The sequence below is a fragment of the Hemiscyllium ocellatum genome, chromosome 32, assembly GCF_020745735.1.
Source record: "Hemiscyllium ocellatum isolate sHemOce1 chromosome 32, sHemOce1.pat.X.cur, whole genome shotgun sequence".
Lineage (NCBI taxonomy): Eukaryota > Metazoa > Chordata > Chondrichthyes > Orectolobiformes > Hemiscylliidae > Hemiscyllium > Hemiscyllium ocellatum.
The window spans coordinates 46708262-46735157 of NC_083432.1; the positions used below are offsets into that span (position 1 = coordinate 46708262).

The window sequence follows — 26896 nt, forward strand, 5'->3', positions numbered from 1 at the left end:
CAAATATAAAGCACATTGCATGAACAGATAAAAGCCAGCATACTGAGTTGTTGACATGAGGGTAATTTATCTCAGTTTATCTGACAGAAGGATGTATGCTTTCTCCAGGACAGTAATTTGGTGGAAGATCCCTGGCTGATATATCTCTGGCCAAGGTATAGAGAGGCTGATAATAGCACTCCAGGCAGCGACCCAGCTAATTTTGTATTTATTTTGGTCATAGAGATGTACAGCATGGAAACGGACCCTTCAGTCCAACCTGTCCATGCCGACCAGATATCCCAACCCAATCTGGTCCCACCTGCCAGCACCGAGCCCCATATCTCTCCAAACCCTTCCTATTCATATTCCCATCCAGATGCCTTTTAAATGTTGCAATCATACTAGCCTCCACCACTTCCTCTGGCAGCTCATTCCATACACGGACCACCCTCTGCATGAAAAAATTGCCCCTTAGGTCTCTTTTATATCTTACCCCTCCCACCCCAAACCCATGCCCTCTAATCCTGGACTTCCCCATCCCAAGGGAAAAGACTTTGTCTACTTATCCTATTCTCATGATTTTATAAACCTCTATAAGGTCACCCCTCAGCTTCCAACACTTCAGGGAAAACAGCCCTAGCCTATTCAATCTCTCCCTATAGCTGAAACCATCCAACTCTGGCAACATCCTTGAAAATCTTTTCTGAACCCTTTCAAGTTTCACAACGTTCTTCCAGTAGGAAGGAGATCAGAATTGCACACAACATTCCAACAGTGGCTGAACCAATGTCTTGTACAGCCACAACATGATCTCCCAACTCCTGTACTCAATACTCTGACCAATAAAGGAAAGCATACCAAACACCTTCTTCACTATCCTACTTACCTGCTGCTCCACTTTCAAGGAGCTATGAACCTGCACTCCAAGGTCTCTTTGTTCCCAACACTCCCTAGGATTTTACGATTAAGTGTGCAAGTCCTGCTTAGACTGCTTTCCCAAAATGCAGCACCTCGGCATTTACCTAAATTAAACTCCACCAGCCACTTCTCAGCCCATTGGTCCATCTGAGCAAGATCCTGTTGTAATCTAAGATAACTTTCTTCGCTGTCCACTACACCTCCAGTTTTGGTGTCATCTGCAAACTTACAAACTATACCTCTTATGCTCACATCCAAATCATTTATAGAAATGATGAATAGTGGACCCAGCACTGATACTTGTGGCACTCCACTGGTCACAGGCCTCCAGTCTGAAAAACAATCCTCCACTACTTCCCTCTGTCTTCTACCTTTGAGCCAGTTGTGTATCCAAATGGCTAGTTCTCCCTGTATTCCAATGAGATCTAACCTTGCTAACCCGTCTCCCGGGGGAACCCTTGTCGAATGCCTTATTGAAGTCCATATAGATCACATCCACCACTCAGCCCTCATCAATCCTCTTCATTACTTCTTCAAAAGACTCGGTATTTGGATTTATCAAAACTATATTGATTGCCTAGCTCTTGTTGCACTAAACATGTCAACTCTATTGTTTTCTTTAAAGGTGGTTATGTAATTTGGACACGGAGTCACATTCAGACAGATTGTTTTGATAAATTTCCTTTGCTAACGTAACAGGAATCAGCCACGCATGCTATCAGCTCATGTGGCTTATATGAAAATAGTGTCCTTTATTATTGTTATTGGCTCTCCGATCTGGATAACTAACTAGAAAAATGTAATCATAACAAATTTGTTGGAATTTATTTTCATAGCTTACCATTGCAGGATTTGAACCAACAACCTTTGGTTGACTTGTCCATCTTATCACAAACATTTCTTCATGCCTGAGCAAATCCTAATTCATGCTTCTAAACCAGTGAACTGAATGTTTAAAATGGTTATTAAACAACTCATGATTCTGCAAGATTCTATAGGTACTGGACCAAAGGGAAACAAAATATTATCAAAAATATTTCTTTGCTAGCTTCAGTTTCTTTCCAATATACCTCCTGTCATTAGCAAATCTCACTTATCTTGCTACTAGAACAACTCAAGAGAATAATTCACCATGTTTAGTGTTGCTTCTTTGATTAACTGGTTGCCAGTACTCTGTGACACTTAAAACTTAATTCAAACCATATCAAGGGTGATCACTTATTAATTTGCACTCTCTTTCTCAAGCCTGAGTGGCTTTGCCAATTTATTTAAAATATTTTCTTTGGTGAAGACTATGTCATAACATCCTGATAATTATCTGATGCTGAACCATTGGTTTACATTACATGCTGTGTTGGACCACATACTGACCACATCGCCAAGACTTCCCACTTTGGATTCCATAACATCACCTGACTCCACCTCTGTCTGCTCTTGTGGGCAAGACGAGGATAACCCCAGAGGATAATCTCAACATATGGGGTTATAATTTTAAGGCATAAATGATGAGAATTTTTTTTCAGAGAGTTGTGAATCTGTGGAATTTCTGTTCCCAGAGGGCCATAGAGGCTGGGTCATTAAGTATATTCAAGACTGAGACAGATTCTCTGAGTAAGAGAATCAGGGAAAAGGCTCAATATGGAGTCAAGGACAATTGGAACAGCTAGGATCTCATTGAATGGTGGAGCAGAGTCAATGGGTTGAATGGCCTTCTTCTGGTCCCATGTCTTATGCTGCTGAAACACTCAGCAAGAGGGTTTTCTTCATACTTCCGGATTTAATTATTCCAATTTGTCCCTGACTGGCCTCCAATTTTCCACCCGACAAATTCAAAAACATCTGCTCTCCACGTCCAAACTCAGAATAAGTCTCACTGACCATCACCCAGAAGGCAGAGTTGGGATAAAAGGTTCTTTATCGGAATGGCAGCCGGTGACAAGCAGTGTCCCGCAGGGTTCAGTGTTGGGGCCACAGCTGTTCACATTATATATTAATGAACTGGACGAAGGGACTGGGGGCATTCTAGCGATGTTTGCCGATGATATGAAGTTAGGTGGACAGGCAGGTAGTACTGAGGAAGTGTGGGGAGGCTGCAGAAGGATCTAGACAGTTTGGGAGAGTGGTCCAGAAAATGGCTCATGGAATTCAACGTGAGCAAATGCGAGGTCTTGCATTTTGGAAAAAAGAATAAAAGCATAGACTACTTTCTAAACGGTGAGAAAATTCGTAAAGCCAAAGTACAAAGGGATTTTGGAGCGCTAGTCAAGGATTCTCTAAAAGGTAAACATGCAGGTTGAGTTCATGATTAAGAAAGCGAATGCAATGTTGTCATGTATCGCAAGATTGGAATATAAAAGCACCGTTGTGCTACTGAGACTTTATAAATCTCTGGTTAGGCCCCATTTGGAGTACTGTGTCCAGTTTTGGTCCCCACACCTCAGGAAGGACATACTGGTACTGGAGCGTGTCCAGTGGAGATTCACACAGATGATCCCTGGAATGATTGGTCTAACATACGAGGAATGGCTGAGGATCCTGGGATTGTATTCATTGGAGTTTAGAAAATTAAGGGAAGATTTAATAGAAACTTACAAGATAATACATGGCTTGGAAAGGGTGGACGCTAGGAAATTGTTTCCGTTAGGCGAGGAGACTAGGACCTGTGAACACAGCCTTAGAATTAGAGGGGGTCAATTCAGAACAGAAATGCGGAGACATTTCTTCAGTCAGAGAGTGGTGGGCCTGTGGAATTCATTGCCGCAGAGTGCAGTGGAGGCCGGGACGCTAAATATCTTCAAGGCAGATATTGATAAATTCTTGATGTCACAGGAATGGCGGAGTAGACTCGATGGGCCAAATGGCCTTACTTCCACTCCTATGTCTTACAGTCTTATATATCCTCTGACCACTATTGTTTTCTGACTCATTAATGCGTTGATTTTAAAATTCTTATCATGGTTCTCTATTCCTTCACAGTTTAGTTCTTCCCTATCTTGGTGGTCTCCTTCAGCCAACTGCTATGAGATCTCTTTGTTCATAGTCTTTTGCACATGCCCAATTCTAACTGCACCTCTGTTGGCAGCCAATCCTTCAGCTGCCATATCCCAAGATCTGAATTCCCTCCTTAAACTTTCTACCCACTCTTTCCTCGACAAACCTAACTCTGTTACCATGCTTTCGGTCATTTCTGTTATATGCCTCAGTATTTTCTTTTGTTTGATAGCAGTCCATCTCAAACATATTGGAGACTGAGTGTCACAAAATACATCAAACTAACTTGTATCAGTACAGAATATCTAGTGCAGAGCTAAGGGAGGATGCATCATCTTACAGGTAAAGGATAACATTTAGTTTAGCATAAATCTTTGCTATGGTTATGATCTTCATGACAAACAACAGTAACCACGTCAAAATAACCTGGCACCTATAAAACGCTCTAGAGAACTGAGGGAACAGGAACAAAGCTCTGTATCTCTCTTTGCTCTGCTAGATGTTGGATCTGAAATCCAGCCGAATGCTGTGATGCACAGAATCTCCCTCTGTCAGAGTCACACAGCATGGAAACAGACCCTTTGGTCCAATCAGTCCATGCCAAACACAATCCAAAACTAAACTAGTCTCACCCACCTCCTCCTGGCCCATATCACTCCAAACCTTTTGTATTCATTTTGGGTTTGTAAAATTATAGAGTAACCATATCCTTGTGAACAGCTCTGAACTGCTCACAATGCAATGTTTCATACCTTATATAAAAAATGAATGTAATTCACCCTCACTATTGGGGATGAGAATTAATTAACATGACTGCGTTAGAAGCCCTTTACTCAGTATCTGGCTTTTGTGATACGACCTGAGAATGATTCATGTTGAAAACAAATGCTGGAAATGAAACATTTCCACTTTGTACACAAACATTCAAGAGTAAAAAATCTCTCCTAAAAAGTAAAATATTAACTGCATTAATATGGAGTTTCCAATCTCAAACTCCATCAGAAGGACAAATCTAACTTCACTCAGCACTAAGAAACAATTAAGATGGGTTGTCACAAGTCAGTTCCCTGTTAATAGTAAAGGGCAGAAATATTGCAACTATGGAGTTGGTTACATGTGTACTGGCCATCTCAGTGTCTGTGAAAAGGCATCTACAAATAATAGATGCAAAATTGGTCAAAATACCCAATACAAATATGACAGCAGCACTGATATAGCCCAGGGCAATAAAGTTTGCAATACTGACATTGCTGCGCACAAAATATCGATGCTAACCTCACATTTTGGAGTTATCAACATAATTAAACATTTACTATCACAATGCAATTCTCCCCACCTTCAGCCAGACTGCGCCATGTCAGTACCAAGGAACTGCTACACCATTTGGAGGTGCAATCTTTCAGAAGATATGTTAAAATGAGGTTGCATCTGTCCTCTCAGCTGTAAAATATGCTACTGCACTGTTGACAAAGAGCAAATGAGACTGGGAATAACGAGATAATAAGGCAGTGTGAAACTGGAGGCTCTCTGTGTAATGTGGCTTATATTTTTGTTAATTTATACTTTGAGGAGAAGCTTTAATGAAGTCAACAAAACAAATTATCTATTTGTTATAACACTGCCAGATACACAATTGGCAACTGCATTTCTATAACAGTAAACAAATGAAATAAAGTATGTGTTTGTTTTGGCCCAAGGCGTTTGATAGGTGCACATTCTTCTTTCAGTTTAGTGCCCATAATACATGGTAATGAAGTCCTCCACGCATCTGCTCAAACAACTACTGGCTCACCCACCTTCCTTCCCCATAAGGAAGCACTAAGTCTCTGATTGACAGGTTGGAAACATCACATAGGAACCAAGAGATGAGTGGTTGAATCCAAGCCTCATCATTTCACTTTACAGCTTTCAGTCGACACTCACGTGCATTAAATCTTGTGCTTTTTACACACAATACATATACTTAAGATTTTATTCATTATTAAAGAGAAACAGTAAATCTTGAACTCCAAATCAGAGCTCTTTACCATTATTTACAAATTGGAACCCTTCATGCAATCTGGAAGTCAATCCTAGGGAATAAGTTGCAAGACTGACACCTGATCTGAAGGTCTATCTTATTCCCTAGATCACGTAAGGTCTCCATAAAAACCTTGAAATTCCCCACCTTTAAACTTAGCCCATTAAGCTACAACTTCAGCACTCATCCTGAGTATTAATTACTCTACATTGGAAGAAGTGAAAACCAAATCAAAATTAAATACTAGAGAATAGATTCCAAACAAAAACAGAAATTACTGGCAAAGCTCAGCAGGTCTGACAGCATCTGTGGAGAGAAAGCAGAGTTAACGTTTCGGATCGGGTCATTAACTCAGATTTCTCTCCATAAATGCTGCCAGACCTGCTGAGCTTTTCCAGCAATTTCTGCCTTTGTTTCTGATTTACTGCAATCTGCAGTTCTTTTGGTTTTTGTTTAAGATAAATTCCATGTTCTTTGTTCTCTCCTTATATAGATGTTTGAATGTATCAGTGATAAATAACCAGAAGATTTCTCTAGGTCTTTATATAAGAAACAAGTTAAAACAGTATTCACTACAATTTTAAAATAAAGCTAATGTGTGTATGTCTCCTGTTAAACCTAGCTTTCAGTAGCCAGAAATGTACAAGGTTGGAGCAACTGCTCAGAAATAAATGCTTGGAATAATAAAAACTGAAAGAAGCTCACTCTGAAATTAGACTGAGAAAAGGGAATTCTGGCACTGATTCCAGGTTTAAGTGATCCTAGGGCTGAAGGAAAACTGATGTGTTCTGACATACATTAACTCTTAGTGGAGGGGGATTTGCATTATCCAGGTTTTCCTTGCAGACTAAAGCTCATGAACAAAGGACAATGTGGTGTGTAAAAATTCAACTCATGTCCACCGTATTGAATGAAACATGAAACCCCAGGGAAAGCAGCACAGCTCAAACTCAATTTCCAGTCCCTCTCACACACTGCGCTGCTCCTCACTTGCTCCATTGTACGGATTCAGGTTTGGGGATTTCAATATTCTTCACCTCAATCTCTTCCCATGGCTCGAGTTTGGGTGCAGGGATCATAATGGTCTAGAAATTTAAAGATAAATCACATTTAATATTTCTTTAAATAAAATGTTAGTCGTTCTTGCTGGAATACTGTACAACTGAAAAACAGGATTCATCAGTAAGTCCAGCCACAAACACCACACACACGGACACTCAGTGATACATTTAACATGAACGTGCCCAGGCTTTTAAAAGAAATTCACCCTCGTCACATTGCCAGATATTTCTCTTTTAGAGTTTTAACAAAACATTCTCCTGTTTTAACAGACAGCACCTCATTTTCCTTTCTGGGTGCTAAGGATGCACCAATCTTGCGAGTTTGGGAATGATTTTGCAGCCTTTTTATTCAGATTCCACAGTTTTCTGTTGCTGTTGGCAAAATTGTGCATTTTCCAAACACATTCTCCCTGAAATGGCCACACAAGTAGATAGGGTGGTAAAGAAGGCATATGGCATGCATGTCTTTATTGGTCAGGGAATTGAGTACAAGAGTCATGATGTCGTGTTGCAGCTTTGTAAGACTTTGGTTCGGCCACATTTAGAGCACTGATTTCAACTCAGGTTGCCATGTTAATGGAAGGTTTAGAGGCTTTGGAGAGAGTGCAAAAGCGGTTTACCAGGATGCTGCCTAGGTTAGAGGGTATGAGCTAAAAGGAGAGGCTAGAAAAACTTGGGTTGTTTTCTCTGGAGTTGCAGAGGCTAAGGGGAGATGAGAGAAGTCTATGTACAGATAGGGTTGACAATCAGAATCTTTTTCCTAGAGTTGAAATGTCCAATACCAAGGGGCATGCATTTAAGGTGAGAGGGGGCAAGTTCAAAGGAGATGTGAGGGGTAAGTTTTTTAACACAGGAAGTGATAGGAGTAGGAACACACTGCTGGGGAGATAGTGAAGACAGATACGATAAGGGTGTTTAAGAGACTTTTAGATAAGCACATGGATACGTCAGGAATGGAGGGATATGGATCAAGGGCAGGTAAAAGGGATTAGTTTAATTTAACATCATGTTCGGCACAACGTTGTGGGCTGAAGGGTCTGTCTCTGTGCTGTACTGTTCAATGTTGTAGTTGTTGTCACTATTCGGAATTATTGATGAAACTTCATGACTGCTTCTCATGATGATGATTAGGATGAATTAAACTTCATTCTGCCTGTCATGAAACTCAATAAATTGAAAGCTTTATTTAAAGTTATAAAAAAAAAACAGTAATCTCCTCCCTTCCAGAAATACAGGAGCAAATGAAGCAGATGCAATAAAAATTAGGTTATTCGGAGCTCAGCATAATACATATAGGCTTTCCAGAGGCTAACACAAACACAGAAATTAAACACTGAGGCTATTATCAGCTAATGATTTCCTAGGACAGAGCTCATGAAGGAGTCAAGCATAAATAACCATTAGGTGAAGTGGTGCTAGAGGGCAAGGAATAATTAGACAGAGCTGCATATAGTTCGGTGCCTGTTTATGGTTAGACACTCAATCCTAACTTTTATATTAGCAAATGGAGAGAGATCAGGCCATATGAAAACACACAAATTACCTTAATGATTGGGTCTTTGGGAGGAGCCCATGCAGGTATTATCTTTCCATGCATTCTCCACAAACCATAGGGATTAACTAAATGTCTCTCAAACACCACGTACTCCAGGACATCTTTCGGTAGATCTTCATTGCCATACATCAGACGACCAAATCGATCATATATTGCCAAGGTCTGAGGGTAGAGATAGCAGTTTATGGTTTATCTACTGTGATGGTTAATGTCCTATCAATGTCAGATCTTTTCAACTTATTGAAGAATGGATACGTGAAGGCAATTTAATGACAAAACAGAAACAAGTGGATAAGGAGAAACTGAAAATAATGTCTGAAATCTATCACGGTTGTCACAACTCCATTCCTTTAGGGGATACATAACCCTTTCAAAAATTTTCAAAACATAGAACATACAGATGGCTAGAACAATGACTAGTATTTAGAAAGTCTTTTAATGTTGCAAACCATCCCCAATGCTTCACAGCTGCGTACAATTTATGAAGCAAACTTGACAACAAGCTACCTAGATTGACAGACGGGCAAACATTCAGTTAAAAGAGCAGCTTAAAAGCAAGAAAGATGTTGTGGGGGGGGGGGGGGGGGGGGGGGAGTGCTGCTTTCAGAATGTACGGCCTTGGCAACTGAAGACGTGGCCACCAGTAGAGAAGTGATTCAGATTGTGAAATTGAAGAGACTAGAATTGTACAAGTTCAGATAATTTGGATATTTGTGGAGCTACAGGACATTAGAGAGATTGGGAGGGATTTGAAAACAAGGGCAGAGAAAAGTGAGAAAATAATGTTAATTTAAAATTCAGCCATGATCCGCACCCAATGGATTTGTTATACACACAGAGGTATAAAACTGAAGACCCACATTATAGTTTGTGACAAATAATGTTTACAGTTGTAATAAACAGGACAACATTAGAACTTTGGAAATGATTCATAAGCAGTTATTGAAACAAATAATCAGGCTGAACCCATTTCAGCTTTCTTTGGGGAGTTGGAGACAAAGCAGTTCCCGAAGGGAAACAAAATCTGTTCCTCAGCAAGAACAAAAGTATCTTCTATTTTAACACCCTCCCACTTAAGTTGCTCCAAGAAAAAAAATAGGAACTTTATGATTTTTTTCTTTTATGCACATTTGATCTGAAATGCAAAAATTGGCAGGTGGGTGAGGAACCAAAGGGCACAGATTTGAAGTAATTGGTCAAAAAACTAGAACCCAAGCAGGGAGGTGAGGAGATGTTTTTTCACACAGCTAGTTATGATATGGAATACACTGCCTAAAGGAATAAACTCAAAAATGATTTGCAGAAGAGAACTGGACAATACCAGATAGAGAAGTATTTAGGGAAAGGGTCTAACGTTCAAAGAACCAGCACAGACACAATGTGCTCAGGTCCCTAATTCTTTGTTGCAACATGATTCTTACAGATCCTGACTTCGAGACAGTGCTGTCCTGTCCTGTTCATTTCAGCAAGATGAGCAAATGGTAAGACATCAAATGTATTATTTGTAATGTTTGTTCACATTTTTGCCTAGCAAGCATTAGGTTTGCAAGTCAGCAAAATAATATTTAACCATCTGGAAACACAAAGGCAGGGACTGTTTGATGTGGAAGGCAAATATATGGTTTCTAGGTGTGACAACTTTAAACCACAATTGGCATCTGGCACTATTTCTTTGCATGTTAGTTCAAAACATCTTTAGTTTAATGGATTTACTGCTGACCAAAAACAGAAGCCCTTTTTACTTGTAGGATGTTAACATGCTTTGGTTCCTTCAATTCCGGTCCGGACCAATGACCCAGACATTTGGTGGTGCCTTCAAATCATTTAGAAATGGAGTGAAAAGGAGGAGAAACTAGCTAGAAAATTCCACTCGTCACAGCAAAGGTTCCATCTCTGAGCATCAACAAATGATCTAATCTACCAATGGCATCATATCAGAAACTTTGTCTCGAATGTGACTGTGATCTTAATAAGCAGTAACCAGCATATGCAAGACTTTTGTGTGTGAAGATATGTTTGAGCGCTGGATTTATGGAATCATGAGTCTAAAACTTTAGAGTCATTAATGTAACATAGTCATCAATAACTTTGATAATAAACACAAGAAAATGTATTTAACCAGAATGTGGATCTTGTTAATACATGGTGCGTTTGAGGGGATTAGTATCACTGCATTTAAGGGAAGCAATGATTTGGAGATGCCGGTGTTGGACTGGGGTGTACAAAGTTAAAAATCACACAACACCAGGTTATAATCCAACAGGCTTATTTGGAAGCACGAGCTTTCGGAGCGCTGCTCCTTCATCAGGTGGTTGTATCATCAGTGACCTGAGGAGGGAGCAGCACTCTGAAAGTTAGTGCTTCCAATTAAACCTGTTGGACTATAACCTGGTGTTGTGTGATTTATAACTAAGGAAAGCAAGATATATATATGAGAGAGAAAGGAACACAAGATATGGTGATAGGTAGACATGAAGCAGGGTAGAAGGCTTGTGCAGAACATAAACACCAACATGGACTAGTTGGGCTGAATGGCCTGCTTCTGTCCTGCAAGTTCTATCAACATTAATAAGCGCATCTGGACAGGTTACGGAAATTTCTCTTTTTGCACAACAGTCATTCAGCTGCTAATCCTATAAAATCATAGAACAATACAACACAGGAAAAGGCCATTCTCTCCATCGAGTCTTTTCTGGTTCTTTCAAAGAGCATTCAGCTCTTACCCCATATCCCTGCAATGCTCTTCCCTTTCAAGTAATCATCCCATACTCTTTAGATAGCTAACACTGAATTTGCATCCAACACTGTATCAATCAGTGAGTTCTAAATTCTAACTATTCAATGAATTTAAATTTTTTTAAATGCTCTCATTATCTCTGGTTTTTAGTCTATCACCCTAAAATCTGTGTCTTATGGAGTCACAGAATCAGCCAGTACAGAAATAGACCCTCCAGTCTAACCAGTCCATGCTGAATATAATCACAAACTAAACTACTCCCACCTGCCTGTGATTGGTCTATGCCCTACCAAACATTTCTTTTCATGAGATTATCCAAATGTCTTTCAAACGTTGTAACGGTACCACATCCACCACTTCCACACCCAAACCACTGTATAAAATAATTTTCCCTCATCTCTTTTTTAAATCTTTCTCCTCTCACCTTAAAAGTATGCCCCAGTCTTGAGGTCCATCCCCCCTTGTAATAGCTCAGCTATCAGAAACAGTTTATGTGGATTTACACCAACTGAACCCTTCGGGATTTTAAACATCTCTTGTCAAATCAATTTTTAAACACAGCTTCTAGGGAGAATAACCCTAGTTTCTCCTTATCTTTATTTTAGGATTTTCTCATTCACTGGATTCTCCTACATTCAATACAGAACACAGCTGAGTGATGATACCTGCTGAGTGTGAAATCTTACGGTAACCTGACCGTAGAGGTTTCCTTTGCTGACCATGTCAGGACATCGGACATGCACCAACTTCGGTGCTTCCAGCGACTGCAGAAACCTCCAACGAATGGTCTTGTACCTGTTGCCACGCACCATATCCTGATGGGAACAGCAGTGACAATTGTTTTAGCTACTCAATGGAAAGAGGGAAGGTCAATCTAGGCTACTCCAAGATCTCCTTCCAATAATTTGGACCAATCTTCTCAAGCCAATGCAAAATTATTATTTTTTAAAATAAATACATCTTAAAAAGACCTTTAAGGATAAAATCATTAGTATGAGAAATGTACTTACCGGATAACAGCGCTCGGTTACCAACTTGTGAAGTGATACTTTGTCAAAACTGTAAACATAAATTTTTTTAAAAATCATTTTACGTTTCTAATTTCTCGGGGAAACAAATTACTGAGTTCCCATCAGTTACAGTTCAATGCAGCAGGAAATAGAATTAAGGGGAGATGATGGCTTAGTGGTATTATCACTCCTAGAGGTTAATCCAAAGACCCAGGTAATGATCTGGGGACCTGGGCTCAACGCCTGCCATGGCAGATGGTGGACTTTAAACTCAAGTCTGAAACTGATGGCTCGAAGGGCAGAATGACCTACTCCTACACCTATTGTCTATTGAGTCTAATGATGACCATGAAACCACTGCCAATTATTGGAAAAATTCATCTGACTCACTAAAGTCCTTTAGGGAATGAAACTGCTATCCTTACCCAGTCTGGCCTACATATGACTGCAGACCCACAGCAATGTGCTTGACTCTTAATTAGGGATGGGCAATAAACACGGGCCTGGTCTGTGATGTCCACATCCTTTGATTGAATTATTAAGCTAGAATCATGAATCTCACAGCTATTTAGCCCGTTGCTCTTTTGTTGGTTTCTTGAAAGGTCTTTCCAATGAGTCCGTTTCTCTATTCTTCATCCAGTTCCTCTTCAGGTATTTATCTAACTTCCTTTTCAAAGTTAATTTAGAATGTGCTTCCACCAACCTTTTTATAGTCTCTACTTAAAACAATTTTCAACTCCGTTTGCATTATTTTGCCCCCTCCGTCTGAAGAATCATTTTCTTAACTGTTTTGTTAAAAAGTCTCCATCAATTTCAACACATCTATTAAATCTTCCCTAAATGTCCTCTGCCCTAAGGGAAATAATCCTAGCTTCACTATTGTCTCACAAAGCGGAGGTCCTTACTCCCTGGTGGAAATTTAGTAAGTGGAACCTACACAGATCTTTACAACACTTGGTGAGTGTCCAGGCTTTAGCAAAGCAAACTCTTGAAAAAGTACCCCACGCTAAAACCCAGGAAGCCACTGTAATAAACTGCGAGGTATTCTGAGGGGCTTTTAGCCAAATGGTCCGTTGTCTACCCCAATCTCTATCCAGTAACTTCCTATTGCAATTGCGTTCAAACTGTCTCTGCTTCACGCACTCGAATCAGCTGCTGGAGCTCATTGTCAGCACTCACATAAGGACTGGCCACAGCATACATCCAGCCCACGTCCAGCCCAGCAAATACTCTTCTGACATATTCCAAGTAATAGCTTTGGAGATCAGAAAATGTATTTGAGATCCAGCTGGAAAAATTCCACAAACCAGAACTCAAATAAAACTACAAAACTTTTCGAATTCTGAGGCAGGATGAGGTCAAAAGGAAACCACAGGAAGAGAAGTTTGGAAACATCAGCCATTCGAATCATCATCAATTAGTCTGTGTAGAAGAAGTAACATTCAATAAAAGATTGCATGTTTGTTTTCATGTATCCAGTCATAGAGTCAGAGTCAAATACATCATTTATCATTTTTAAAAATTTGCTTTTATACAATCTCGGAATTTCCCAAAATGCTTCACACCAAACTTAAAGCCTTGTAAGTGTAGTCACTATTGCAATGTAGGAAATGGTGCACTCTAATTTCACACAGCAAGCTTCCACACACTGCAGTAATGTAAAGACCAGATGAGGTACTGCTGACGGGATAAATATTGGCCAGACAATGAGGTGCACCTCTCTGCTTTTACTTGAAGCATGGTCATGAAATTGTTTGCCCGAGAGAGGCCTCAGTTTACTGCTGCCTTGGAAATATAGATCTCACAACGCAGTGGTCCATGTGTAACACACAGAGTAACGGTCCAACGTTTGGGCTTAAATCTTCCAGTCTCTGTCTCAGACGCACAGATGTTCCCATTTGTGTTATGCGTGGCACAGAGACATCTGCTGAGCTTGGAGTCAGAGCAGGAAAACTGCAAAACATTGACCACTGAATTTACTGAACACATGTCTGGCACAGACTTGGAAGAACACATCACAAGCAGTTTCACCTCTGGAGGCATATAACTGAGAACCTAGAAGCATCAACAACAAATGTACTGTGGCCCAGAAAACCTGCTTTTCAGACTCAGGAGAAAGCCAACAATAGTGCAACTTAAGATGACAATCCCCCACAAATTAAGGTCTCCTGTTCCAAGGAGCACATCTCAGATCACCCGGTTGAAAAGCTGCTGGGATGACTCAGCATTTTATCCAACATAATGCCCTTGCAATTGGTTACTAAGAGACACAAAATAGTGCTCTTACATTTCTTCTCCCTTCCTACTACCCTGCAGAAACCCTCCCCAGCTACACAATCAAGACTGGGGCATCAACAACAAAGTATGTTGCCTTTAATGTAGACAAATGCTACAACACCCTTCACAGGAGCATCATTCCCATTCACAGGAATTGACAGAGCCAATATTTGACACCAATTCACCAAGCTACTGCAGATCACCCAAACTGGCAGATGTTAAGGACCAATTTAAAAGGAGAACAAAGAGAGACAAGCAAGTTTGAAGAAGCAATTTCTTAACTTAGGGCATACATATCTGAAGAGCAAGATGCAATGGCAAAAATCAGGAGATGCTTGACTGACCAGGATTGGAATAACGTACTGGTCTGACTGCACAGTCAAGATGGAGGATGTGCCAGAGATAGTGACTCGTTGAATTACTTAATGGAACCCCTTGACCCACCATAGCAAGAATAAACAGATCAATGTTTTGAAAATGCTCAGTTACTTGTGTGAAGCTTCACTGGAAATGTTACTCACTTCACAAGGCAGTTGTGTGCCTCTATATAAATATCTTGGGCCTTTGACGCAAAGTCCTTGGAGCGGAATTCTTGATCATGTTCTTTCACCTTTCGGATTCTGTTAAAAGAGAGTTTGTTGGTCACCATTACTGAGAACTGACTTCCTTGTTGCCCGAGGACAGAGACACTAAGCTGGAATAAAGGTTAAATTCCAATAATCTCCTCAACCACAGCTCAACCACATCACACTATTGACTTATCCTGCCTGCTTTTATCCACGATGCTTCAACCTCATGAATTTCATGGGGATCAATAATCCTCCAGTATCTGTTTCAAGTATGATGTTGAGGTGGCAGTTTTAGACTGGGGTGCACAAAGTCAGAAGTCACACCACACCAGGTTATAATCCAATAGGGTCATTTGAAATCAAAAGCTTTCGGAGTGCAGCCCCTTTGTCCAGTGCAGTGCAATGCAGTGCTGTCCATGGGCAGCTCGCATTCAATGCCATTCCTGCAGTCACACAACCTCCAAGAGAAGGCCGCACACAGTCAATAGGAATGTTGGCAGGAGCCTCCTCTCCCTGACCTAAGGACATTGAGGAAAATTGGAAGCACTATCATCCAACCACCATGACCGAGAGCAGTTTCCTCAGTACTAACTTTTGGTTACAGTGGTGGTAAGGGAGGAGACACAGACAAAGTGTCTCTCTTTCTGGCTTAATAAGGCATGGCAATGTGTGTTGATGCAGCAACTTCAAAGAGGCTGGTACAATTACAGCATTTAAAAGGCATCTGGACGGGTGCATGAATAGGAAGGGTTTACAGGATATGGGCCAAATGTTGGCGAATGGGGCTGGATTAATTCAGGATATCTGATCAGCATGGACAAGTTGGACTGAAGGGTCTGTCTCCATGCTGTACAATTCTACGTCTATGACACTATAAGTCAATGAATAATTCCATCTTTTTATGTTTGTAAACATAGACTTAACCAGTTAAGTCACAGAGGGTGTAACTGACATTTACTTTGTATTCAATTCAAGCAGGTTGATGATTGTTCAGGTGAAAGCAGGCTCCCTCTCACCACTGACACTGAATCAGCGCAAGATTCTTATTCACTACAGGAATTTACCAAGTTACCTCACATTGAGTTTCTGAAATTAACATTGATTAATTGTGAAACTGGGACAGGTCCCTGGGGATTCAATCTTCCTTAACTTATTTCTGGTGAACATTAATAGCCAAGGAAGGGACGTTATCATGTTCTACTTGGCCCATTTTCATGCCCTACTTTCAGTGATAAAACTAAACTATTATATGCTGCACAATTCAACTTTTACAGGTCTCTACTGTTCAGGTGGGAAACCATGCATTAATTATGGACTCAGATAGTTGCAGAGCCCCTCACAGACAATTATACAAGGCAAGATTCACCCTCATAGGAGTGGGATGACTGGCCACCAACATGGATTGAGGGAGAAGTGTTTACCAGGATATCAGCGACAGTGCACTTCTCATGCTTGAACTAGTGCACTGGAACTTTCCCACCCAGCTGACAGCACAGATGGGAGCTTGACTTATACTCACAACCAAGAGGTATCACATTGACCAAGAGGGGCTCTCTCAGCAAGTGCAACACTCCCTCATTACCAGATTCAATGCTCAGGACTCTGGACTGGGAAATGTTCCACAACCTTCTGACTCAGAGCAGGGTGCCATTGATGGAGCTACATGCTATGCTCCGAAACATCTAATGTTTCCACATTTTCTTTTATTTGTGGAATTTTAGAAGATATTGTAATGTACACGATTCAAATTTCAGCAGCCTCACTAACCAACATTTCATTAATTACCTGGATATAAATCACCCTTCATATCTTGCAATTAGTCACTCTTCATGTACAAACACAGGCAATGAGTGCCAACTATGGGTCGCATTCCTGCCAGGTCCAATCCTCAAATCCGCAACTTCTAGCAGCAGGCAGCATGTGGCAAACAAAAATCCTGCAGGTCACCCTCTGACTGGGGTCTCCCCTCCTCTAGCTATAGGGTACAATACTCAATTCTCATGTCGGGCTTCAATCATTGCCAGGAGCCTTAAAGACTAAAACAGCATGAGAAGGTTAGCAAATGTGGCAGGACACACAAGTGAGCAATTGCCTATGGATCTGTGGTCAGGGTGAATTCATGGTTAAAAGTAAGCAGTGGCCTGGAGCCAGCTGCAGAATGGATGAAACATCACACAAAAGGATCTACACACTTGACAGTGAGAAGCAGGCACATATTTCATTTATTTGATCAGAATGTTGCTGGAAAAGCACAGCAGGTCAGACAGCATCCGAGGAGCAGGGAAATCGACATTTCAGGCAAAAGCCCATCATCATTCCTGATAAAGGGCTTTTGCCTGAAACATCGATGTTCCTGCTCCTCGGATGCTACCTGACCTGCTGTGCTTTTCCAGCAACATTCTGATCTAAACTCTGGTGTCCAGCATCTGCAGTGCTCACTTTTGCCTATGTCTATTTCATTGATATCTGTTTTCTCAAAGGCACTAAAAAAACCCAAAAACATTTGAGAAGCGGTGCTTTGTTACTCAGTCAGATTGTACAGTGGTAACTTACGCAAGCTGTGAGGCTGCACTTTGCTTGGTCTGCTCTAAACGTTGTTTAAATCCTGCCTTTGTTAGGGAGGACATGCGAGCATCCCCTTCAGGTGGAATATATGGATCAAATATTCCAGCTACAGAAAAGACATAACAATGTGGTTAACAGCCAAGATAAATAGCAAGATGACATCAGTTGGCAATTCAAGCTGCCCACACTATAACAGCCAGGGTACCAATTCCCTCTAGTCTCACACCAGTCTTGTCATCTCCTGGGAAAGACAAAAAACAAATCCACTGCAAAATGTCTCATCATACATCTCAGATGATAAAACCAGTGCACACTAATTACATGTTATCTGTAAAGAATCTTGCTTGATAGGATCTCAGCCCCTGTAAGAAACTAGTCCTTTCTTAACGGCAGGACGCAGAGTCAGCATCTGTCATACCAGGCAGCAATTTGTGTTAAAACTGTATAAACGTTATCCTTTCAAAACGGATCTCATGACAAACACAATGTTTTCGCATCAAAAAAATGCACGTTGCCAGTAGGAACAATTGGTTAGAAACAATGCTGGAATCCAAAATAGACAGGCAGGAGGCTGGAAAAACACGGTAAGCCACACAGAATCAGTAGGTGGAGAAGTTGACATTTTGAGTGTAACCCTTCTTCAGGACTGGGGGTGGGTTAAGGGGGAGCTGCAGATAAAGGAGGTGGCGAGGGTAGGGTGGTGAAGTGGGGATAGGTGAAGACAGGTGGAGGGTACGGCCTGGTTGGTCAATGGGAGGAATTAATCCAGTTGGTGGTAGGGAGAAGTAAGGGGCTGGGAAGGGAAGTTATTTGAAATTGGAGAACTCAATGCAGAGTCATCCTGGCTGTAGGCTGCCCAGGTGGAAGATCAGGTGTTGTTTCTTCAATTTGCAGTGTGCTTCATTGCTGCAATGGAGGAGGCCAAGGATGGTCATGTCAGAAAGGGAGTGGGAAAGGAATAAAAACGGGTGGAGACTGAGAGGTCCGGTCGGCCCCTGTGGGCCCGGCTGTGATGCTCGGTGAACCTTTCCCTTAGTTTACATTCGGTCTCCCCAATGTAGAGAAGACCACACCGGGAGCAGCTGCTGCAGTAAACTAGGTTGGAAGAGAGGCAGGTGAACCTCTGTCTCACCTGGAAAGACTACTTGGGGCTCTAGATGGAGGTGAGGTGGGTGGTGTACCAGCAGGTTTTGCATCTTTTCCAGTTGTAGGGGAAGGAGTTGGCGGAAACACCAACTAGACCCCACCACCAAGAATATCTTCCCCTACCCACGTCTATCTGCTTTCCGCAAGGACTGTTCCCTTCGACAGTCATTTCTCAATAAACAATGCATAAGGCCATGTACATAGAATGGTCGCTTACATGGAAGGTACTGAAGAGTATCCAGTACTGGTGGGACTCTACTATAGTGAGGATTAATGTTGTTGGATGGGAGACAAGGAGCAGGAAAGAAATAAAGGTTAAAGTTGCATCACTTCCTCCAATTAAAAAAAAATCTAAAACCAAACTGTCATGACAGCATCAATCGCTGTAAAATGATATAAATGTTTCCTTTTAAAAAGAATCTCATGATAAACAAGATGATTTTGCATCAAAAATAAAAAATGGCCAAGTGTACAGTAAAAATACTTTTGTCAGATTTGGATGGGAATCATTCACTACGCTCTTCCAACACTATTTGGTTTCCTTTGAAACTTCATGCATTGCATGTTCTGTGCTGTTAAACGTAGAGCTCCTTTACCTGTACACGAAATGTTGATGGGTCGTTCCATGTATTGCTGCCGAATCACCAGTCCTGCAGCCCGAGCTGCTTTCTCCTGATCAACGGAGCTGTCCTGTTTACGTGGTGGAACATAATGTCTCTTCTTTGTTCTCACAGTAATGATGGCAGCAGAGGCACACAGCTTTACGGGACTAAGTAGTGCTTCTAGGCCTTGGCAAACCTGTCAGGCAGACAAACATTCTTTTGTGACTTATCATTATATTTGCAATTAGTTCACTAACTGACTCAATGAAACACTGTTTACAAATCTCTGCAGTCTACTCCTTAAACCTCTTCCACCGATATGCTGCTGCTTAACATGTAGAGGATTGGATTAACTAACAGAAGACAGAATATTGGGATAAGTGGGGCATTTTTCAAGATAGCAGCCTGTAACGAGTGAAGTTCAACAAAGGAATTATGTTGGGAGCCACACAATTACCTACAATATATATTAATGACTTGGATAAGGAAAGCAAATATATTATGGCCAAGTTCATAGATGACATAAAAACAATTGAAAAGCCAAGTGGTGAAGATGACACAAAGAGTCTGCGAAGGAATATAGACAGGTTAATTGAGTGTACAAAATTTGGCAGATGAAATATAATGCAGAAAAATGTGAGGTTATGTACTTTGGCAGGAAAAATAGAGGAGTTCAATATTACTTAAATTTAGAAAGAGTAATAAAAGCTATTGCAGAGGTAAATGTGGGAGTCCTCATTAAATAAATCATAAAAATGTTAGCAGATAAGTTCAGTGGGTAATTGTGAAGTGAAATTGAACGTTGGCCTTTATTTCAAAGGCAATGGAATATAAAAACAGGGAGCTGTTCTAAAACTATACAAGGTGCTAGTTAGACTATAGCTGGAATAACGTGAACGGTTTTGGGTGGGACCTTTATGTCAGGAAATATATACTGGAGGTAATCCAGAGAAGGTTCATTTGGCTGTTAAGCTGATCCCAAGTATGGAAGGACTGTTTTAAAAGGAGAGGTTGAATATGTTGGGACGATACAAATTTCACGTTTAGAAAAACGAGTGGCAACCTTATTGAAACGTGCAAGATGCTTAGGAGATTTGACAGAATAGATGTGGACATGGGCAATAATCTCAGAATAAGGGATTCCCATTTAAAACAGTTGTGAGGAAGAACTTATTTTTCTGAGGGTAAGGATTCTGTGGAAGTCTTGACAGAAAAGTGCTGTTGAGGCTATAATCATTAAATATATTCAAGGCTGAGACGGATTTTTAATGAATAAGAGAATTAAGATTTATGGAGAAAAGTTAGGAAAGTGGAGTTAATAGACAAGGTCTTTTCCCTGGGGTGGGAGAGTCCAGAACTAGAAAACATAGGTTTAGGGTGAGAGAGGAAAAACTTAAAAGGGACACATTTTTCACATGGAGAGTGGTGTGCGAGAGGAATGAGCTGCCAGAGGAAGTAGTGGAGACGAAAAAAAACTGCAGATGCTGGAATCCAAGGTAGACAGGCAGGAGCTGGAAGAAGTGGGCAGCACGGTGGCACAGTGGTTAGCACTGCTGCCTCACAGCGCCTGTAGACCTGGGTTCAATTCCCGACTCAGGCGACTGACTGTGTGGAGTTTGCACGTTCTCCCCGTGTCTACGTGGGTTTCCTCCGGGTGCTCCGGTTTCCTCCCACAGTCACAAAGATGTGCGGGTCAGGTGAATTGGTCAAGCTAAATTGCCCGTAGTGTTAGGTAAGGGGTAAATGTAGGAGTATGGGTGGGTTGCGCTTCGGCGGGTCGGTGTGGGCTTGTTGGGCCAAAGGGCCTGTTTCCACACTGTAAGTCTAATCTAATCTAAACACAGCAAGCCAGACAGCATTAGGAGGTGAAGTCAACGTTTCTGGTGTAACCCTTCTTCAGGGCTGGGGGTGGGTGTAAAGGAAGCTGCAGATAAGGGGGTGGGGGGATGCAATAGGGATAGGTGTGGTAGAGGCTGGTACAAATACAACATGTAAAAGGCATCTGGATGGGTATACGAATAGGAAGGGTTTAGAGGAATATGGGCCAAGTGCTGACTAATAGGACTAGATTAGGTTAGGATATATGGTTGGCACGGAATAGTTGGACCGAAGGGTCTGTTTCTGTGCTGTACATGTCTATGATTATCAGATCAGATTATCATTGAATGGAGGAGCAGGGTCAATGGACCGAATGGCTTACTTCTGCTCCTACATCTTACTGGTCGGGTTCGCCTGATGATGGTCCTTGCAGTTGTAAAGCGGGCCGTCATTCAGAGGGTAAACCCCAGCCAGGAGAGAGCAAAGGGACAATGTAATCACTGATAGCTGCCGCTGACCGAGCTCCAGGGTGATGGCCGCGGGGCTTCGCTTCACCTTTAGCCCACCCGAGCGTTTGCAAGGCCGCCCTACCTGCCTGTTGGCGCTCAGGCCCCTGCCCAGAGGCTGCTCCACAGCCTGCAGCAGCCTTCCTATGGGCGCCGCCATCTTCGCACTCCCACAGCCTGATGGGATCAGGAGGACCAGGTGCTGGAGCGCCCTCTGTGCTGGGAGTGCAGCATTGCCGCTCCTTGTTGAAGTGGAGGACCAGGGGGAGGCAGCAGCTTGAGAATCTGACACTGAACCAGGCTTATTAACATTTTTGCTAAAAAAAACTGTTGAAGAAATTTCACATCTATAACAATCCTGTCTTTTCTCACAGATAATGTAGACTTTTTTATTTCAGATTTCCAAACTTTTAGCTTCCCTATAAATATATTTGCAAGACGAAAGGGAAGAGAAAGTGCAGAATTATAAAAGCATCGCTGAATCCAATCAGAAATTCTGGAGCAACTTATTTATTCAGAGAGGGTTGAGAATGTGGAGAAATTGAGGTGAGGAATAGATCCATTGAAGTGGGAGCTAGATAAGTACATGAAGAAGAAAGATTGTGAAGACCATAAGGTCATAGGATAAGTAGCAGAATTAGAACATTTGGTCCAGTGGGTCTGTTCCACCATTTGATCATGGCTAATAAGTTTCTCGACCGCATCCTCTCCCTCAATCCCCTCCTCAATCCCCTTACTAATGGTATATTGCTGGGGTGAGATGTAGGCTGAGAGTAGATTTGACTATACAACTGAATAGCCACATTCTGTGCTTTTTTACTCATTTATGGGACAAGAGCATCACTGGCTGGGCAACATTTATTGCCCATCCCTAATTGCCCAGAGACAGTTAAGAGTCATCACGTTGATGTGGTTTTGGTGTCACATGTAAGCCAGACCAGGTAAGGATGGCAGATTCCTTCTCTAAAGGACATTAGCAAACCAGATGGGTTTTTCCAACAACTCACAATGGACTCATAGTCATCATAGACTCTTAAATCCGGATTCTTTATTGAGTTCACATTTCACCATCTTCCAAAGCAGGTTTGAACCCAGATCCCCAAAACGTTGCCTGGTTTTCTGGATTAACAGTCCAGCAATAATACCAGTAGGCAATTACCTTGACAAGTTGTAAACACTAGGCAAAAATGAGGTCTGCAGATGCTGGAAATCAGAGTCTAGATTAGAGTGGTGCTGGAAAAGCACAGCAGGTCAGGCAGCATTGGAAGAGCAGGAAAATCGACGTTTCAGGCAAAAGCCCTTCATCAGGACAGTTGCAAGTACAAAATTATTTGTCCATTTTTCTAAAACACTAATAATGCTGAATAGAGACAGATGTGGATTTATAGAGTCATAGAAATGTACAGCATGGAAACAGATCCTTCGGTCCAACCCATCGATGCGAACCAGATATCTCAACCCAATCTAGTCCCACCTGCCAGCACCTGGCCCATATCCCTCCAAACCCTTCCTATTCATATTCCCATCCAGATGCCTTTTAAATGTTGCAATTGTATCAGCCTCCACCACTTCCTCTGCCAGCTCATTGCTGATTACTCGTTCTGCCTCACGTTATTATTCAGACAGGGTTATAAAGTTTAACATATAAAATTTAACAAATATATATAAAGTAATATAACATTAATTGCCACTGATCCATGTAACTTAATATTTTAATTTAAATTGTCTTGAATTGGATGGATTTCACCAGTAAGGTCAGCACTCATTGCTTATCCCTAGTTGCTGTTGAAATGGTGGGGAGTCGCTTTCTTAACCCACTCTTGTGTGAATACTCTTTACACAGTGCTGGAGGAAAGAAAGTCCAGGATGTTAATCCTGCCACATTCCAGTACTGGACTCTGTCCTGTCTGAAAGAGATGGCATGAGTAAAAAATGAACTAAACTTGTTCTTGAGTCTCTGTGAAGTCCAGATGGATTTTCACCTCAGGATCAGTTCCAGCTTGACTTAAAGCATAGACAAGTGGCAGAAGTCTAATTCACAAATTCGATACATTCATTCTTAAGGTGAAAATAGCATCCACAGGAAGTATCACTTGAGGCCAAACTACACATACAATTTAAAGAAGATCTGAACAGAAACAGTGGCAAATACAAACCCAACTTTGTTCTAAATTTTTCATTAATTTAATCAAATGTAGCTGGTTGAAAGAAATGGCTAGAGAGTGGGACTAAGTACAAATTTTTCTTACAAATCTGACTTTGAAATGTGGCTCAATAGTGTCCTAAAATTCTATGTCTCTTCATTGCTAAATTTAAAGGAATGTATATGTCCTTTTTTTCTTTTCTCACCTCTTACTTCAATATGTGAAATAAATTGAAACCTTCACCAGTAACGCTCTTTCAGTAAAGGCCAGGCCACAGAGAAACTAAATAGTTTATCAATATCATCTTATTACCATTAATGAGTCCTTGGCTCAATATTGGAAGGTTCTGTAGAAAAAGGGAAGATCATGTTCATGATGGAGTTGCTGTGCTTACATGGACAGTTAGGATTTGAAGAAAAGAAGAATTGAAACAGTGAGTTGCAGTTAGGGTTCTGTATATTATAATGTAACTTAAAAGTTCAAAGGATTTACTGAGGAGTGAAGGAGGATTACTCTATGAAAGAGGGAAGACACAGATGCAGTCAGAGCAGGAGCAGTCTAACAATATAGAGCAGCCTCAATCTGTACAGTATAGGCACACAATACCGATGGAAATCCATGGTGATTGAATCTATAAAGGGACAATGTCGCAGATTTAAGTCTATGGAAGTATCACAATTCATACACAGCTATAGAAGCATAAAGCAACACTAACAACCATATTCATTCAAAGCTGGTTCCTGTTCTAATCCAGTTGAGTGAAGGGTTGTCTTTGATTTCTGAGATATATCCAGTGGGTGTTAGTCAATCTCATTCATCATATGAGTTAGAATCATGGAGTCATGCAAGTCTACAGCCCAACATGCCCATGACACCAAGCTTTCACAATTTAATCTTTTCCCATTTGCCTGCATTTGATCCATATTCCTCCAAAACTATCCTATTCATGCACCAGTCTCATTGTTTCTTAAATGACAAAATTGGATTTGCTTTCACCACTACTTCTGGCAGCCTATTCCAGACACTTATTACCCTCTGTGAAAAATATTCCCTCTGGACTCTTTTGTACCTTACCCCCTCCTCACCTTCAACCTATGCCCTTTAGTTTTAGACTCTCCTAACATAGAGAAAATGTGTCGGCTATCTACCTTATCTTGCTTCTCATGATTATCTAGACCTTAATAATGTCACCCCCTCAGTCACCTACACTCCAGTGATAAAAGTCCCATTCTATGCAAACTTTAGTGGGTGGCACGGTGGCACAGTGGTTAGCACTGCTGCCTCACAGCGCCAGAGACCCGGGTTCAATTCCCGCCTCAGGCGACTGACTGTGTGGAGTTTGCACATTCTTCCCGTGTCTGCGTGGGTTTCCTCCGGGTGCTCCGGTTTCCTCCCACAATCCAAAGATGTGTGGGTCAGGTGAATTGGCCATGCTTACCTTAGGTAAGGGGCAAATGTAGGGGTATGGGTGGTATGTGCTTCGGCAGGTCAGTGTGAACTTGTTGGGCTGAAGGGCCTGTTTCCACACTGTAAGTAATGTAATCTAATCTCCAAATAACTCAAAACTTTCAGTCCAGGTCAATCTTTTCTGCACTCTTTCTAGTTTAATAATATCTTTTCTATAGTTGTGGGAACCCACTACATGAAAATAAGTAAGAAAGAGCCTTTTTAGGCAAGCTTTAAACTAGTTGTGTTGGAGGTTACTCTGAATAAAGGTGGAAAACCTTTCACTATTTTCCAAAGGTGAACACCAAATTTATCACCACCATGGGAATGTGAATGGGGTAACTGAGTTTTGTTTGCCTTGGCTTGTTTGTGATGAAGATAAAATAAGAATTGGGATTGCAAAATCTCACCCTTGAATCTTGGAACAGTACTGAAGACCTGAATAGTTTCTTGCTGTTTGTTCTAACTTGCCCCTCCCCTCCTCAATTCTCCATTCATTTTTCAGGTCACCCAAACTCAACAGCCAACATAACCAAGGTCACACCAAAAATCAGAGTGTGAGCAACCAAAGCAATGTTTAAAATGCTAATTCAATCCAGCAGAGTGTGATGATGCAAAGTGTATACTCGGCTTACAGAGGGAAACATAAAATGATTTTATACGCTGTTCTGGAATGGACCTGCTGGAGATACACCCATATACCTGACACCTCAAGATTCTCAAAATGACCATTGCTTTTACCCTTCCGACCACACCTGGGCTAATCGCTGTGCACAACAGCAACTTACAGCTTTTTTAACATAAAACATCAGAAGGCGTTTCACAGAAGCGTAACACAAAATTTATTCTAAACCACATTGCCAATATTAGGTCAAATGATGGGAGGTCTTAAGTAGCATCTTGAAGCATAAAGACTGAAAAGATGTTTAAGGAGGAAATTTTAGAAATGAGAGCTCAGGAAGCTAAAGGCATGGTTAGCAATGGTGGAAATATGAAAAACAGAGTTGGTTAATAGGCCAGAATTAAAGAAGAAACAGATATCTTGTCTGGTTAGTGTTGGACAAGATTCCAGATTGGGTTGGGGTGGGTTGGGATGGGTGGAGGCTTGGATAAATCAGAAAAATGGGCTGAGATGCTTAGCTTTTTCCTCTGATGTACAAAATTAAAGTTAGGATTAACACAGCAGCAAACTAACAAGATAATAACCAGGGAATCTGATTTTAAATTATGTTGGTTGAGAGGTTTTTGAGGAGAAATTACTTCTGAGAAAGTGCAATGGAATCTTTCAGAAAATCTTCTCATTCACTGGAAAACAGTTAGTCATAGAGTTATAGAGATGTACAGCACGGAAAGAGACCCTTTGGTCCATCTCACCCATGCTGACCAGATGTCCTAACCTAATCTAGTCCCATTTGCCAGAACTTGGCCCATATCCCTCTAAACCCTTCCTATTCATATACCCATCCAGGTGCCTTTTAAATGTTGCAATTTTACCAGCCTCCACCACTTCCCCTGGCAGCTCATTCCACACACATACCACGCACTGTGT

The 26896-nt window shown here is 41.3% G+C and overlaps 1 protein-coding gene across 1 annotated transcript; it reads right to left on the bottom strand.

Moving 5' to 3' along the window:
• Positions 1-5815: 5815 nt before the first annotated feature.
• mrpl45 (mitochondrial ribosomal protein L45) lies at positions 5816-21934 on the bottom strand. Its single transcript, XM_060848702.1, has 8 exons — positions 21843-21934; positions 19428-19629; positions 17674-17791; positions 15073-15171; positions 12275-12323; positions 11930-12079; positions 8516-8689; positions 5816-6996 (listed from the first exon to the last, which is right to left on the bottom strand). The coding sequence occupies exons 1-8, from the start codon at positions 21915-21917 to the stop codon at positions 6898-6900; spliced, it is 966 nt and encodes a 321-aa protein (XP_060704685.1). The 5' UTR covers positions 21918-21934; the 3' UTR covers positions 5816-6897.
• Positions 21935-26896: the final 4962 nt, after the last annotated feature.

Coding starts and splice junctions, on each gene's coding strand:
- mrpl45 (XM_060848702.1), bottom strand. CDS start 21,917: ATGGCGGCGCCCATAGGAAGGCTGCTGCAGGCTGTGGAGCAGCCTCTG. Junction 17,792..19,427: donor CATCAACATTTCGTGTACAG/GTAAAGGAGCTC, acceptor TCTTTTCTGTAG/CTGGAATATTTGATCCATAT. Junction 6,997..8,515: donor CCAAAGACCCAATCATTAAG/GTAATTTGTGTG, acceptor TTAAATTTCTAG/ACCATTATGATCCCTGCACC.